Here is an 18,289-nt window from a genome sequence, read left to right as displayed (position 1 = left end):
AGGAGAGGTCAGATTTTACCAGCAGGAATCACTTCTGCCCCTAGAGGGAAAAAAGAAGCATCACCGTGTGTTTCGGATTGGCAACGGCCTCGTTTTCAATCCGGGGGACTGGTTTCCCTCCCTCGGCCTAGCGTGGTAGTGACAGGACCCAAGGAGGCGTGCGGCTTCCCTGACCGTTGCTCAGCAAAACACCCGCTCCCTGCTTGCACCTAAATTTCCGATCTACATGCAGGCAAAACTGCCCTCCCACCTCCTTTCCTCGCTTCTCTCCTTGTTTCACTGCGCATTGTAACTTCTTTGTTCCGTTTATTAGGAAGGTGATGCTTAAGGTCAAAAGACTCACTGTAACTAGCAAAATCCCGGAGTCACCACCGGACCCTGGAAAGAGCAGAGCTGTTCAGCCCAGGGCTGAGGCTCCGAGTGGGGAAGCAGCGAGAAATTTCGTCCAGCAACTCTGAGTACAGCCTTTGTGGACTGGCCCAACTCTCCAAGGGTCGGGGAGACGCTGCACGGTCTTGGGGTGGGGCAAAGGGTGAACTCCTAACTCTGCAAGTAAAGTGGGCAGTGCGCTCCCGCGGATCAGAGGGTGTTGGGGGCGGGGAGAGGCCCGTGGACTCCACTTTGCACGCGGCAGCTGCCGAGCAGTGAGTCTCTGAACAAAGGAGCGCGCAGCGCCTGGGTGAAAGGCTGGGGTTTGCGCGCAGCTGCCACTCGCGCTGAGCGACTCTCTACACCCGCTAGGCGAGCGTTGGGGTGCAGGAATTCGGGGGTGGGGGGCGGACAGGGCTGCGATTCCTGTTGCGGGGCTACGCCTCAGGAGTTCTTGTGAACGACAGGAATGGCAACTATCAGAGTCAAGGGGGAGAAAACGAGCTGGAGTGAGCAAAACAAAGAGCGAGTGTGGGCCGCGGTGACTTCATGCCTCACCAATGTCCCGCCCACGCTGATCCGAGCAATGGCTGTTGCTGCCACCCCCTCGCTCGAGAGCGGCCAGAGCAAAGCGCTCGGTAGCGTGGGGCGGTTTCCTAGCAACTCCGGGCCCGGAGCGCTCCCAGCTATCGGCACTTGGAGAGCCCACCGCCCCTCCCCACCCGGGGCCAGGGCAGGACCACTCCTCCCCGCCCCCCACCGTCCGCGCAGGGTGCACCCCAGAGCGCGCCTGCAGCCTGGGCTCTGGACTGTCGGACGCCTAAGCCGAACACCGGGGCCAATAGAACGAGGGCACGAAGCTGCCGCCGGGCGAAACCGGGGTCCTGCACCCCGCGGAACCTCCCCTCCTGCGCTCGCCCCGGTGCGCTCCACTCCTAGCCAAGCAGGGAGCTGGGATGCCCAGCTCTGTGTCCGTCGGCGCCAGCGGGGGCTTCTAGGGCGCTCACGGAGCCGCCTCCCCCGGCTGCTGGCACCCGGAGCTTCCTTCCTCGCCAACCGGGACGCTGCCACTTTGACTTTGCCCGCTGTTCAGCTAACGAGGCTGCAAAGCAACTAAGTGGAGTTGGCCTCCCTGCCCACCTGTGGAAGAAGCTCGAGCTGATTGATGCCCCATCGACTTTTTTTTTTCCCCTTCAGCCTCGCCAGCGTCCCCTCCCACAGATACAGCATCACCCAGTGAATGCACCATTAGGCTGGTTTTTCCCCCTAGCTTCGGGCTTTGTTTGGGTTTGATTGTGTTTGGCTCTTCGTTAAGCTGATTTATGCAGCAGAATTCCCATCGGCTGGGGAGAAACAAAAGCTCTTTTCTTTGTCCCAGAGCGGGCTGCGGAGCCATCGCTCGCGTCGCCGCCCCAGGCCATTGGCCGTCGGAGGAGGTGCTTCTCGCGGAGATTTCGGGACCCTCTGTGCCGAACTTGGAGGGCCAAGGGGCCCTGAAATGCCGAGCGGTGCCCGGGCCAGCGTACTTGCACCGCTTGCTCCGAGCCGCGGGGTCCGCCTGCCAGGCCTCCTGGAAACGTCCTAGCGACACTTGGTCCGCGGGCCCCGAGGTGCGCCCGGGAGGCGCAAGCGCGCATCCGGAGGGCAGCCAGTTGGCGGGCGCGGTGCGGGCTGCTTTGCATTATGTGTCGCTCGGCCCTGGCTTTTTTTACTGCCGCATTTGTCTGCCTGCAAAACTGCCGGCCAGGTCCTGCCCCATTTCTCCGGGCGGCCTGGGTATTTTCAGTTGTTCTTGGACTGAGCCAAAGTGGTAAGTTTTTTGTTTTTGTATGTTTGTTTTTTTTTTTTTTCCCTTTTGTTTGTTTCTCTTCCCAAAGGTCTTGGGATGTCACGAAGAGCATCCTGACCAGGTAAGTGGCCCAGTGTCAGCCTCCCTCCATCTGTCCCGAGAACTTCAGAGGGCGGTGTGTGGCAGCGTCCACCACCGTATGTGGCCTGAGGGAGGCCAGGTGTCAAGCATTTTCCGCCCCTTAGTGACAGCAATAACTAATTAAACGAGGAGATACCGTGTTGCTCCCTGGTGTTGGGGAAGCAGTAATAGACCGGAAGTTAAGAAGGGTGGGCGCTCATAATTACAGAAGCCAGTGTAGGGGTTCTGCCCGTCTTTGAAGCCACCCTCCTTGCCGCATCCTTAAAGATGCTCCCCATCTTGCTAGCATGTAGGTCTAACCACTGGCTTGCATTTGATTCAAGGCTGACGATAAATGGGTGTAGTGGGAGTGAGTCTTCTGTTTCTGAGTTGATGGAAGAAAAGGATGATAGCATAGAAGTTTCTTCTATTCCAGTGTTCAGCCTGAATGAATTGAAGTGCAAAACTGTTTTGCATCTTTTCAATCACATGTAAATGTAAGATAGCTCTGCTGGATTGTTAGCAAACAGTAAAACATACAGTAATAGTAATAACCATCAATTTAGGATGACTTCGTATTGGTTTCATATATAAGCCAAGCACTTATTTTTGCCAAGGCAATGATTATTGCCATAGTTTTTATTTTATTTTTTTAATTTTATGTACTTTACCAATGTTTGCCCCTCCAGCCCTTAAATTCTACTAGAGACTTGCTTGCACTGACCTCTCCTGTTGAAGGAGAATTGTGATTGTTCTGTAGACTAAAATTTTCTCCTATGCTTTGAGTTGATGTGCCAAGTTTCTGCCTGCAGCTAATTAAAATGGTCAAATCATAATCTTATAAATAAGGGTTTATAATGGAAACATCCAGCTAGCTTCACTTACTTGTTGCATGTATAGTTGTTTAATATTTATTTCAAAAGGAGATTTACCTAACAGTTATGTGAAATGAGAGCAAGTAGAGTAAATTTTTACCTTGTGGTTATTTTTTGACTTATATGTTGATCTCAAAGTAAGTGAAACTTAAGGCGAAGGAAAAAGTAACATTCATTATCAATTATCTCTTAAGTGGAACGTGCACATATTTTGCAGCAGATTTTCCACTGAGCATAATTCCATTCTTTGTTAATAAATGACAAAATATTTTTCTAGATTTGGTAAACACATAAACACACATAATAGTAAAATAACCAAAACTGTCAACAGAGTATATTTTGTCTCCAATACGAAGGCAAATGAACAAGTCCTACTTGCCTCTGGAATATACTAAAAATAGTAATAATTTTAAAATAGTCATTATGCTTGTAAAGATTAGTCAAGTTCTCATGTAACATCATTGTGTTTCCATCTGGTGACTGTAACTGAGTTAAAGCAAGTATTATGAATGGGCTCCCTTGCACCTGCAGTAGTGAAAAGGGAATGCTTATCTAAAATCAGAACAAGCCATCCTTTTCCCAGTCTCTGTCAATATAGAGAGGTTTCTGATGTATAATGGTTTGCATTGCAGTTAAAACATGCAAAAAATTTAAATTATAGCCAGCATAACTCAGAAAATTAGAGATCAGCATAAACTGTTGTATTTTTGTGATATAGCTACAAGTCTCAAATTATGTGTCTTTACAGTGCAAATTAGACGCTTAAAGCAGAATAGAAATTGAGGTTATCAGTTACAAAGGAAATCTTGTTCCCTTGCTCAGTAGTTTACACCAAGGAAATGTTGAGGGCAATAAAGCTATACAAAAGAAACTATAAACTGCATAAACAACAACATAACTTTGGGTTTAATTTTTGAAGTAGAATTTAGGTCCCAAATACATAGTGAGCAAGAAGGATGTTATTAAAATCTGAATTTTTTCTGATCTAGGAAAAAAGTTACTGGAGTTCATTATTCAACTTTCCCTGCTGGAAATTACCAACAATTAGAGCAGTAACACTAAAAAATGGTTAATGAGTAACTGGAAAAGACTTAAGAATACCTAGTGGTTAATATTTACATTTGTGGTTAATATCTACATAGTGGTTATTTTTATGTTATTTAATATGTTAATATCTACATAGTGGTTATTTTTACATTTGCTAGTTTTGAATGGTTAAAAATATTTTTAACTAAATTTTTATACAACAGTATAAGAGTGGCAAATTTCAAAAATTCCTATTTCTTTTAAAAACATGGTGACTATTATTGCAATGAAATTTTATCTTCTGTGCATAATTCTTTATTTTTTAAATAACAACCAACTGGATTAGCATTGTTTTTTAACTGTAGTATTATTTGCCTGTGTATTCCATAACGTAAGTGTTCTCAGATTTCCTTATAATTACCTAGAGGATATTTAAGAGAGCCAAGCCTTCCTTTTTAGAAATCCAGTCTTACAAATTATTTGCACAATAAGCATCCAAATGAATTCTATCTTTAAGCAACTGAGACACTTTCTGATTTAAAAAAAAAAAAAAGTTTGTGTTGTATATGAAAGCAAAGTAACTGATAAGATTTGGAAAATGCCATAAAAATTCCTGTGCTCCCAAATATTCACCTGTTACAAAATTATTTGAAATTTCACCACTTAATGGATTTCTTTGGAATAAGCATGGCATTGACACTATGTTTCTTTTAATTTTTAACTTTATATTATTTTCAAATACATACAAAAGCAGAGAGAATGATTTAAGGAGTCATAACCATCACCCAGCTTCATCAACCATCAGCTCAAGGCCAGCTTCTTTCATCTCTCTCCCCACCCAGTTCATCTCTTTCCCCAACTAGATTATTTTGAAGCAAATCTCTCATATCATTTATCCTAAATATTTCAGTAAATTAAAATAATACTGGAGGAGAAACACAGTCATTAATCCCACAGCATGAATTTTTTAGCTGAACTTTAGGGCCACAAGAATGTTCAGTATCTTTGATGGGAAGAATGCGGAAGTGAGGGAGGGTAGCAAAGACAGTTTCAACCATTTACTTTTCAATGGTTCTATTATGACTCCATTAAAATTATTTTTTTCTTAAAAATATGCATATGTCAGTTTTTTGGTATGCATGTATATGAAGGATACATCTATTTCCCTAGACAAAAGTATACCTTGAGTTTGTTGGAAGGACTGCTACCTGTGTCTTGAATCATCAGTTTTTCTCCTCTCTACTGGATCACTTACAGCATTTGCATATCCATACATGCTGTAATACCTCTCCTCTATTTCTTGCTCTTCTGTATAGCCAAAATCCTTGAAAGACTTGTCCATACTGCTGCCTCCAATTCTCCTCACCTGCTCTTTGAATGCATTACCATCAGGCTGTCTTTAGCACGTCTGCAATTGTACTACTCTGTTAAAATTGCAGTGACTTCCCTATTGCTGAATCTGATGGCCAATTCAGTCTTCACCCTGCTTCATCCATTATCTGTCAGCAAGTTGGCACTGTTGACCACACCCTCCTTCAAAACACTTCTTTCCTTGGCTCCTGGACCCACATTCTCTCGGGTTAAGCTCTTTGTCCATCTCTGATATCAGTTCTTCCTCATGTTCCAAACTCTGAAAGAAGTGCCTCTGGACTCAGTCCTCGGACTTTCCTTTCCGGCTCTATACTAAGTCCTCAGGTGGACCGATCCAGGGTTGGCTGTTAAGTACCATTCTATGCTGGCAACTCCAGTCCTGATCCCTTGTCTGATCTCCAGAAGGTATAGCAAACTGCCTAGTCAACATCTCCACTGTATGTCTAGTCTAAAAGAAAAATTAACCCTAACATATTCAAAAACAGACTTCCAATTTTCTCTCTCAAGCTTACTCCTGTCATACTCTTCCTCACCTAAGTGGTAAATCAGACTTCCCGTAGTTCAGGGAAAAACTCAGGCAGCATCCTTGATGTCTCTGCTTCTCTCCTCACTAGAAATTGAACTTTAAGAAATACAGTTTTCTTTTAAAAGTGGGTTCTACACTATACAAGCTTGAACACTGTAAGACACTTGTTTCTGCCACCTCAGTCCACCTCAGAAAGCAGTCTCGTCTCTTGACCTTATAGGCAAATCTTGAGCAAAGATCAAAACAGAGACTTAGTAATTTTTAATCTACTTTTTACAAATTTGTTCTGCTTTCAAATTCTCTGTGATAATTATTTTCATTATTGGTAATTAAGTATGAAAAGTAATTCTGATCCTTTACCTCAATCTATGTTTTAAAACTGATTTCTATTTAGGCTTTACAGACTGGAATTTGCAGTCCTTTTTAACCAAACACTAAAAAAAGGTAATGAAAAGGCAAATTATTCTAATCCATTTAATTAACTATTATTCATTCAGATTTTCTTAAAAGCACCTACAGCCTTGTGTCGGGCACGGTTCTGGGTTCTACAGTTAAAATAATAACAAAAGTTAATATTTGTGAAGTATTTGCAATATGCCAGACACCCTGCTGGACATACGGTATGAAAATAAATTCTTTAATGCCCGCAACCCTCTGAGGTATACACTCTCATTATTCCCATTTTATAGGTAAGTAACTTAATTAAAGTGATGTTGAATAATGTTTTCAAGATCTCTTAGCTAATAAGTAATGGAACCAGAAGTCAGACCTGCACGGGTTTGGCTCTGGACTCGCCATCACTATTATCTTCCAGGGTAGAGGAGTCTCTACCCTGCTCTGGCCCTCCCACAGGCAAGGAATCCATGGGGCATGCCTACCCAGAGTCTTCAATCCACTTCTAGGTCATCTCCAGAAGTCTCTGTCCAAAGAACTTTCAGGGCCATCCTCTGGAATGACTATGTAGCCACCTATATGCCATCTATATGTCAAACCCTAGGAGAAGGGAAGTAAACAGAGCTTGGACATGCAGGCTGGAGAGCCCATGCAGGTAACTGACAGGCTACCTGCAATGCAGAATAAAACTAGAAGTGAGAGTAAAGAGGGCAGGTCAAGGGCTGCAGGGGCAACCCTTCACACACTGCCACGTTCCCAACCAAAAATCGAAAGAGTGTGAAATTCTAAATTCAGACCTAGCCCTCTAGGGCATTATAAATATATACTTATCAAATTAGGAAAAGGGAACTTATTTTACTTAATAATTTCTTAGCCTGGATTCTAACAGTTAAATATTTTGTCTTGTTATGTCCACCACCATTTGTACTCTTGCTTTTGGCTCTGAAAAATTAGGGATACACTTACATATTAATTTAAATATTATTGGGGGTGGGCAACAGTGAAAGCACCAGAGATCACTGCATAAGGAGAACTACCTCATGTCAAGGTGCTTTTATACGTTAGTAACTGAATGTCTTTTGGTAAACTCTAAGATGTGTACAGATTACACTGAATTCTATTTTCTTGCAAACGGTGTTATAGTGAGAGTCTAGTACAGAAATATTTTTAATATAGCTTTACTTTTTATTTCCCCTTTTTAACTTAAAACAAGTCACAGAAAATAATATTGTACTGACGTGAATTAGCCAAATTTGGTTTAATTATTTGGCTGATACATATTTAATACCTATAAGTGAATGAATATATAGAAAAAAAACACTGCCGTAATGCCTTCATGGACTAAAAGGACTTTTCCATTTAAAAACCAGTCTTAATGTGACCTCCTTTCTGTTTTCACAGTAAATTAGTATAATTTGCATATCAAAGAAAAACGTAATGAAAGTCAAAATGGTTTCCACTGGAATTTCATAATTTAATTAAAACTGTCCTACCTATCAATATTTTCTAGGAAATACTAATATTAAACATATATTAAAATTATCTTTCCTGAGTTATTTAAAAAGTTTCCCAACTAAAATTAGTTTGGGAATAAGATCATTAAATTAAAATTGCAATGTTAAATTAGGTGGTCTTATTGGCTATATACTCTTAAGATGATTTTAAAAGATGATTTCATTTTGAGTGCTATTATTCAAAGTACTAAGTGTTCATATGTTAATAGCATACAAGGTCTCAAAGAGTGGCCTTTCATGGTGACCTTATCAATAAGCCAAACATCATACTCCAGTGATTTTAGTGATGTATTGTCTCTCTTTCTCAGGTATTTTTGTTGTTTTGTTTTAATCAACAAATACTGTTACATTTGTCAAAGACAGAGTCTGTTGCCATTCCAGATCAATATTGGTGCACTTTGATTCTAGAGAATTGCCCCCCAAAAAAATCACAGTCTCCAGGTAAGGAACCAGTGTAGCTGCCAAAGGCTAGTTTACACCAAAGCCCATGGACGTAACTGAGTTTCGAAGTGTTGGGAAAAGCTAGTAATGAAGACAGGAGGATGAAGATTAGAAATATGTCAGTGCTGAAGAAATGTGCCAAATATGTGTTAAAGTACGTGAGGTATGCAGTGGCTTTTGGCAAGAGATGTTTCGATGTTTTGCGTGGTTTGGGACCTAACTTCCTTTAGAACAAAAAAAAGTTGGTATTTCAAGATACGCATATGCTGATGGTAAAATGCAGCCACAGTTGAGGTACTGTTGTTCCACATGTACGTGGGATACTAGAGTCCTTAGAACTGAACCACATTTTCCCAGGTACAAGAATTTTTTTCTGATTTCAGTGAGGGCCATATATTTAGTATAATTTCCTAGGAACTGTTACAGATACTGGGTAGGGAAGGAGGCTAGGTGGAAAGCTTCATCCTTATGAAATGAGATACTACGATTATGCTACAAATGAGCATTTGAATATTATGAGGTCAAACGAAGAAAATAATTAAAAGAAAAATTCAAAATTCTACATGATTAGGTTAACAGGAGGTTCCCTAAGGAGTGCCTCTAGGGAATGTCTTTCCTAATTGCCTGCTCAAGTGGGGCTAGGAGGCTGGCAATGCCTAGTATGTAAAGGTATTCATTAACTGCAGTAGAACAAAGAATGCAGGAAAGTTTGGGGTGTGTAGAAAATGCTGTAGAACTGGCTGTTCTAGTTGGAAACAAAGAACTCATTGTAGCAGAACTGTATTACTGGCAGAAAAATGACCTCCCTGGTTTCTTTCTTTGTACAAGGCATACCTCCCAAGGTATTGCTCTATTGTCTTTGTGTGCATTTGGTTTGGATTTTATGGTGAATTGAAGACACATAGGCCACAATTTGCAAAAGAAAATTCTCTATAAATGATATATGGGGCTCAAGTTCCAAGATAATTTATCTGGAAGACGGTAACACTGAAAAAGACGCTCAAGGAGGGAGTCAGTTTCAGGCGTCCTGAATTTTGGTTAAAAACGTCCCTTTGGATGAGTGTTTCAACCACATATAATCATAAAAGCAGAACACTAAGGTGAGGGCCAGTGTATATAGTCACAGTGCCTGACCTCTGAGGTTGGTAATGGAAATAGGACTAAATTAGCACCGTCCCTAATTACGAGGCTGTAGCATGTTTGATGCCTCTTAAGGAATCTCAGGCCACATGATGCTTGGTGGCATCTGATGACTAAGATGAGGTGGGAGAGCGGAGGGAGTTTTTGAGCAGGTACCTGTGCCCTGCTGAAGGCAGCACAACAGCTGGAGAATAAGGCCCAGAGCCCGTTTGGGTGCACGTGGTGCTGATACTCATGTCCAAGGCTGACCCTAGGCTGCTTGGAGGTCAGTACAGCATTGATGCCAGAGGTCACTGTTCTCTGAGAACAAGGTTGCAGACGAGATTATGTGGGTATAGACTTGTTGAGATAGAAACTGATTTATGGGCATTATGAAAATTCAGATATAAGGGCTTTGGGGACAAATGATGCTTCCCAGAAATGTTTGAATTTGATACTGGAAAAAAAAAAATTCCTAGTGCTACTTCCTTGAGGAATTTCCCAGGTCCTTTTATTGCATGACTGCTTCTCTATTTGGTCTGGCTCCCAAATATATGCTGTATGTTAGAAATCACACAGTATTGTTAGGTTGCCATTGAGAGTCAGCCCATTCAGCTGGATCACTAAAAGTTGGGAAAACAGCCACAACCCATTCAGAGAAATGAAATCATCCCCCAACATCCAATTGTCCAGGTCTAATCTTTGATACCTGAAGCCCTGTTTTCTATTCAGCTTCCCCTTGGACCTCAGATCTCTTTTGACTACCAACACTTCATTACCCTTTTCATGTTCACCTTCTACACTTCTGCTAAAGTCACCCAGGCTGCCTTTTTAAATATACAATCAAGTAGGATTCTCTCTGAACAGGTAAATGGGCTACTCGCTCTCCATGACTGAGGCTACAGGGTGCCTTTGTACACATGTTACAGACCCACTGAGGATGCAGAGATGGGCCAGATGGTGAGTAAAGAGTGCGGAACAGGGAGGTGTGGACACTCCTTACTTCCCCGCTGGTTTTGTTTTTCTCTACAGAAGGTGCTAGACATAAGAACCTTCCAGCCTGCTACCCATTTTATTGATTTTGTCTATGATCTCCCTTGTCCCATTAGAATGTGGAATCTGAGCCAAGTCCCTAAACCTAGAGAGAAACATGCACAGGATGGCATCTGCCCCAATGATACATTATTTTAAAGGAAGAGAGTGGCACTGAAACATATTACAATCTAATGGATTCTGTAACTTAAACTAAAATCCAATAAGTACTAATCATTAAACAAATATTTTTTCCACCAATGACTTGTGTGGAAAGCAATGTTCAAGTTATGTGAAAGACATCAGGAAACAAAAGAACAAAAACTTGTCCTCATAAATTTTATATCTTGGGGGAGGAGAAACAAAATAAAAAGTAAAAATGATTATAAGTAATTATATTGTAGGTTAAAAAGTGATAAATGCTATCGGAAGTACTGTGTTTCCCCAAAAATAAGACCTAGCCGGACAATCAGCTTTAATGCGTCTTTCGGAGCAAAAATTAATATAAGACCTGGTATTACATTATATTATATTAATTATATTACATTAATTATATTAATTAGATTAGATTCGATTAGATAGATTAGATCGGGTCTTATAGTAAAATAAGACCGGGTCTTATATTAATTTTTGCTCCAAAAGACGCATTAGAGATGACTGTCCGGTTCTGTCTTATTTTGGGGGAAACACGATAATATAGCAGGATTGGGGGAATAGGCAGGAGTTGCCATTTTAAATGGATTAGATGGGGTTGACCTCAGTAAGAAGGGATATTTGAGCAATGTTTTGAAGGAAGTGACAGTTAGCATTGTGGATAATTGAAGAAGGGATCAAGAAAAGTTAGGACATCAAGGGATGTAAGAGATGTGCCACAGATGGGAGGGCTGGAAGTGGCCGACTATTGGATCCTAGAAGTGAGTGAGGCTGGAAGACATGAGGTGGTGGGCCGGGAGGGTGATGTGGGCTGCAGTTACTGGTAATTATAAGGTCTAAAGCTATGACTGTGGAAGCGAGTAGGTAAATCAGAGTGGAGGACAACATAATTGGAGAAGAGAACAAGGAAGTGAGGCATCCAGGTATTGTGAAGATGATCTGCATATGTACTAAATTGCCAAGAACTGAAGCAGTAGTCCTGTTAGGGAGAATGATGATACACAAGGAGTCAAAATGCTCTAGAAATGAGAAGGCATCACCCAGGAGTCAGTAAATGCCTGCTGTTATTCAGGGTTCTATGTGATATAACCTGAGTTCAGAGTATGAAGGCTGAGACGGGGTTAGGGATGGGGGGAGGGGGAGAATGCTCTGGAAGTGGCAATGAGAACAGAAAGGGCAGCTCTGCCTCGAGGCTCAGCATCATGACAGCTGTGGGAGAAATATCAGCCAGTGTTCATGAACTCAGCGAGGGAAGCCCCACCCTCCGGGGAGACCCAGGTTTCCTCAGAGCGAGAAGGAAAGGGAAAAAATAATAGAATATTATATACTATTCTATACAGGGAATTCTTCTGGAAATGGACTGTGAATTTTGGACAGACAAGGAGAGTGTTTCTGGAGCTGTAAAGGAGTGCAGATGGGAAAAGAAGAGAGGTTGTGTAGAGCCTCACAGGGATTAGAGCGTCGGGGGGAAATGAGGGACATCTGCCAGTCAGACTCCTTGAAGGGGCTGGCATAAGCAGGGACAAGTGAGATGAGCCTCTGTGTACTCAGGTAGATAGGAGTAGTGAGGCTGTGAGTGGTGAGCGGAGGTGGAGGTTCTGGGCTTGCTCCTGATTGCTATGGAAGTTCTGAGGAAACCTGACTCAGGTCTGGCGTGAACTGAGGGGTTCACTTTATCCTATCTTCTGCTAAGTGGGAGACGGACTTTCTTTGTATGCCTTGGGATACCCTTGAGCCCAGATTATGAAGTTGATTGCCTGAGGAAGTGTACAGCACCTGAGAATTATACCTGAAGGTGGTACAAACAATGTTTGGAAGTGAAAGGGTTTAACAAAAGACTTTCCAAACTACCTAACATCACCTCCTCCCTGGGGATTTGCTTCTTGCTAAGTATATTTTCATATGTGTAATGTGTAAATTATATACACACTTGCAAAACACACAGCTAACTAAACACAACACAAATGACTAAAGAACATACATAATAAATAACTAATTCAATGCAGAGTGTAAGGGCCACAATGCAAATTTAATAAGGATTCGAAAGTGGAGAGATCACTCACATCTGAAGTGAACAGGAAGGAATTGATAGCAGAAATGTGTCAGATAAGTGTCTACATTAACTAAAGGACTGGAAGGATTACAGAGGGAAATGCCTGGGATGACTACTCAGGCAGAGAGAGGAAGCATACAAATTGGTCCTGACATAGGGCATGAGGGGAGAAGTGAAAGAGAGCATAGAGCAGGTATAGGTAGATTTGTTTGAACTTTACTACTCAGGTGGCAGGAAATAAATCAGTGAAAGCTTTTTATTCGATTGTTCGGTAGGGTAGTAAAGTATTACATTGAGGACAATGTATCAGGAAGTGAATCTGGCAATAATGTACAGGAAGAATCTTAGTGGTAGATGCCCAAGGAAAACGACTATGAGAAAGTTATGACAATATAGCAAATGATAAATAATGGACCTACACTAGGGTTGAAGTCCACTAAGGGAGAGACCAATGCTGAAGATACCTAGGTAAAGGCAGAGACATCGTGGTGACTGACAGGTGGGATTGTGGTAGAGAGAGGAGTCAAGGTTGAGCACAAAGACTTAAAGCAAAATAACCAGGAAAAAAATGTAAGTAACATAAATAAATCAGTCAAGTCAAGAAGAGCTATTGGTGGATAGGAAGATGATTTTTACTTGAGACTTGCAGATTTTGAAGTTCTAACAGGAGTCTAAGTGGGAAGTCCAACAGATTGTTGAAAACTCAAGACAGAAACTTGGAAGAGAGTTTGGAACTGCAGATACTATTTGGTGATCACGTGCAGGGAGGTGAGACTTAGAGTCATGTTAGTTCGTGAAGCCATCCAGGTGTAGTTTAGAGAGATGTAAAAATAGCCAAAGATGTAAAAAGGTAATTAGTTGTGAGAATGGAAGAAGTGATAGGGTGCCTACTCACTGTTAAAAGATGGAGGACATTTAAACACTGCTAAATACTAGTTGCTAAATAAAATTAGGAAATTATTGTTTGCCTTTGAGTGAGCAAGTCACTACACAGATAAAGGGAATGGTCCTGGTAAAGAGGACGCGTCTCCCTCCAAAAAGAGAAGACAATTTTGAGTTAAAAAAGGTAACTTAGATATGCTAGGTCATATAAAGGTAAGCTTAGGGTCACGTCTTAAGTATGAGGACTTTGTAGAAGTGTTTGGGGATTTGAAGAGAGAGAATTAGAATAGTGAATGTGAGGAACAATGATGGAAAGTCAACAAGAGATGAATAAAAGTAAGGTCCAGGGCTAGGTGACCTAAAAAAGGAATTTGGAAGAGACCTAATCCTTTCTACAGCACAACAGTGCCCCATAAAGGCAGCTTCAGATGTTAAGATGTAAGCTGTTGCTTAGGATACATCCCTCCGTTTGAGTCTGACCTACTTCTGTTTTTCAATTTCATGTTTAGAACTACTAGCTCAGGAGCCTGCCTTCGTCCCATCCTGTGGCTCCTCCTGAATTTGTCATTCATTCTCCTTCTCACTGGTCTTCGGGCCTAAAAACTCTTTCTTGGATTCATGATCCAGTGGCCTCTTTAGCTCATGAGAATTCCCTGCGGCAGTGCCTGGCCCCAGGGATTCCCACTGACTCTGTCCAAGGTGGATGTGGGGATGATTTGGGTGATTACATAATAATCTGGTAAGGCAGAAACCCATCAGCAAGGTGGTGAATACCTTGTAAAATTTAGAAGAGTGTCTGGTGATGATAACAAAGATGGGGAGGGGCATATTAAATAAGAGCTGTGAACTTTGAAAGAACAGAGGACAATACTGTTTGGAGGTGGGGGATGGGACCAAACTCTATAAACAGCCAGTGAAAGTGAGCAGATTAGAGTGTTGGTTGAAGATTTGCCCAAAGAATGATGAACTCTGATAAAGCTCAGTTTTGATGAAGGAGGAATAGTAGCTGGACCATTCTGAAAAGTATGAAGAATATGGAACAAGAATTTCATAGTATAATATGGACTATAAATTAGTTCATGACATGGTATCAATATTAAATGTCCTAATTAACCAACTCTATGATGATTCGTAAGAGAATATCCTTGCTTGTAGGAGCAGGATGACTGGTTATATATATATATATATATATATATATATATATATATATATATGATGCATGTATTAGGTTGGTGCAAAAGTAATTGCAGTTTAAAAGATTAAAAATAATTACAAAAACCACAATTACTTTTGCACCAACCTAATATAAAGAAGTACCTAGTCAAATTCCAACCAATGAAATTAAACTGGGCAATTATTAATTGAAACAGTTTAAGGTAATTAAAGTATTGTAGAAGATTAAATTTCTATCCTATAAGATAGTTAGGTGAAAGTCTTTTGATTATAATATAGAATTCCCCTTGCCTGAGCCCAAAAGTATAATTTATAATGCTAATTTAAATCAAGTGTATTGATATAACTTACATCAATAAACTGCATCCATTAAAAGTGTCAATAGGTGGATTTTGACAGATGTGTAGAACCTGTGAAACTACCACTATAGTCAGCATACTGAACACTTCCATCCCCCAAAAGTTTGCTTGTGCCTCTGCTGACTATGTTAAAACATGAAACAGCAAATGATTCTGCATTACTAGGCAACTGGTATACTTAACAGATAGGTTTTGGATAGCCTTGAAAAGAAATCTTTCATATAATAATATATTACACCTTAAAATATTCCCATATATTAACAGAATAATGCATGCTATGAAGCAAATGTTCTCCACCCATCATGTCATTTTAACTCATACTCTACTTTTTAAAGTGCTTTTACAGCTCAGTGGATGAATACAGCACATAAAAAGGAGGATCATTTTCCCTACCTCATCAGCAAGGAAGCAAAACCTCAGCAGAGTTACATTATGAACCCAAGGTCAGAGGATAGGCAGAGAACAGAACAAGTTGCCTGCTTCCCTAGTCCAGATTTGGCTTCCAGTGCAGAACTGGACATTCACAAGTGAAAACAGCAACTACAAATACCATTTCAAGTGCTTCTGCCTAATTAGCATGCATCCTAGAACCATTCCCTGCCAAGAGGTTGGGGAAACACAGTTGTGAAAGGAGAAGCACTCCCCCACGGTGAGACAATGCCAACCAATCTGATTCAGGCACTTGGTGCAATGTTCAGGCTGGGGCTTTGGTGTCTGGTGTTCAAACTCAGAGTTTCCTCGTGCATGGAAATAAAATGAGTTTTAAAAAAGGTACTGAAGTATTTAGGGAGGTCTTTGGCACTGGGAATAGAAAATAATTCTACCAGGGAGAATCCAACATCGTCATCTGTAAAGTGGGACTAATGATGGGAAAATAATGACATACTATTAGGTTGGTGCAAAAGTAATTGTGGTTTAAAAGGTTAAAAATAATTGCAAAAATGCAATTACTTTTGCACAAACCTAATACTTATATGATAGAATTATCTTGGCCTACATGGGAATTATTATTCAGCCATCACTTAAGGACAAATAATAGTACAATTAGCAAGGGTTTTAAATCATACTTTGGTATAATTTTTTTTATGGTATTCTCTATTGAATATATGACAGTGTTTAAGAGAAAAGATTCTCTAGTCAGCACGGGGTTAAAACTTGGTGTCTGTACTGACTAGCTGTTTGACTTTGGGATGATACCTAGCCTAAGCTTTAGTTTCCCATCTGTAAAGTGGCAGAGTCAAATATAAATATCTTTTTAGTGTTTGAAATGTAAATACAGGAAAACCAAATGCTAAGAGTGAACTAAAATTCACTTTGGGTTTTATTTTTTCATTTAGAACAAAAGTCTTTACAATACGACGTGTCTCTTTACAGCTCTAATCGCGTGCACACCTGTAATGTGACTTCAGGTTTAAAAACTATAATGTAGAAAATTCTTTCCTACTGTCCTAAGGCATCTTTTTTTACCTCCTTATCTATGGCATTTGAAGTTTTGACATGAATTGCAGTGTGATTTTTTTTTTTTTTTAGAGGGAAAGGAAATTCATACCTGCCAAGAGTTGGAGAGGAAAATAGGAAGAGCCCCTGGAACTCCAGTGTATTAGATTAAAAACATTATTTAGAGGAACAGAATGGGAAACCGGTGAATATTTTGGCTTTTATAAAAAGGGAGTGTGCCTCATAAACAGGACAGTTGGAATGTATGGAAAAGTTCCAGTTAAAACAAGACACAAAGCACATGACTAATATTGCTTTTCCAAGTTAGACAAATGCAGCTTTAACCAGAATTTGCCTCAGAGGGGCCTCGGGAGCCCTCCCCGAATCTTGAGATGTGGATACTTTTTGAAGTTCCACGTCTGAAGTAGGAAAGCTATACTGAGAGATGGTGTGTTTTGACCTCTTCTTTTTTCCTGAGTTTCTCTAGCTTTCTCACAAATTCCCACCAGGTGAGTGAGTGTCAGAAGATACACTGATGTGCTCAGGTAAAGGAGCAACTGCAAAATTAGATGTGATCCTTGTCAGGAATGATTCTTGTTTGTATGCTGAATACCTGTTTGGCCCACCAAGAAAAACTTCACTGTCTAGGAAATAACATGAACTGCAAAGTCATTTTCAAGTGCAAATGACAAATATTCTTTAGACTCTTTCATCTCTTTCGCAAATCAAAGAATATATATCAAGATGTAGATGGCATGTAATCTATTTGACCTATCTTTTAAAACCTGTCAGGCCCTCCTTAACGTGAAGAGTCCTTCATCACTCACTCACAGCATTCACTTTGTCCTTTCACATTTCCTGTCACCTCAACATGGATTGTGTGGTTTATTGTTTTTATTTCTTGTTCTACACCACCAAACTACTGTGCACTCAGGACCTCAGCTTACCTGAGGAGTTCCAGTTTATACCTGTGGCACCAGTGTAATTAATAGTGCCCTCTTTCAGGTTAAAAAGTGTTCTGATGTAGAGTGTAAGTTACACAATCATCCAACACATGCTGCAATCAGAACTTTTTCAAAGCAAAGTTGATTAAAATGTGTGTAAATGAGTAACAATGAAAGCTGTGATATGACCCCACCAGATCAGCCTCGTAATAGTCTGTTTCAACACAAATGAGTGTCATCAGTGGCTTCATGATGGTTCTTCCTGTAAACTCCATCATGAGCTATTTTTGATTTATGCCATCCAGCACACCTTAAACTCTGACTCATGTCAGATTGCCCCAAACAGGGCAGGGCAGACTAATGGAATGTGTAGCACTCCCCTAACATTTCTTAACCTGCCCAGCATTGAAAGTGGCTTTCTTCCCCTCTTTGGTTCTCCAGAAATATTTTTGTAAGCATAAAACACTATCTAACTCACCTGAACTTTTTGCTATGCAACAAAGGAGGCTGAAACTTGTCCCTGAAACACAAAAGTTACATATAATAAAAGCTGAATAAATCTGGATAATGAGAAGAAAAGATAAAGTGCTATTTCTTAACATTGGCATTACAAGGAAGTTCTGTTTAGTAAGAAATTACTCAACTTTATGGGCAGGGAGAGAGGAAGGCAAAGAACATTTGCTGAGTTGAGATTTTCTTTTTAATTAAAGTTG

The 18,289-nt window shown here is 40.8% G+C and overlaps 1 protein-coding gene across 4 annotated transcripts in view; it reads left to right on the top strand.

Annotated features, from left to right (window-relative positions):
• The first annotated feature begins 992 nt into the window (after window positions 1-992).
• Window positions 993-18,289, top strand: part of ITGB8 (integrin subunit beta 8) — a 72,040-nt gene continuing 54,743 nt past the window's right edge. For 3 of the 4 annotated variants that reach the window (XM_081079866.1, XM_081079867.1, XM_081079865.1), the window contains exon 1: window positions 1,173-2,179. In XM_081079866.1, the coding sequence (XP_080935992.1) occupies window positions 2,053-2,179 (127 nt within the window). In that variant the 5' untranslated portion in view covers window positions 1,173-2,052. Of the gene's footprint in view, window positions 2,180-18,289 lie in introns of all 4 variants that reach the window. The other variant, XM_081079864.1, reaches the window with a different exon arrangement.

The sequence above is a fragment of the Rhinolophus hipposideros genome (genome assembly GCF_964194185.1).
Source record: "Rhinolophus hipposideros genome assembly, chromosome: 18".
NCBI lineage: Eukaryota > Metazoa > Chordata > Mammalia > Chiroptera > Rhinolophidae > Rhinolophus > Rhinolophus hipposideros.
This window is presented reverse-complemented; position numbering and strand designations above follow the sequence as displayed.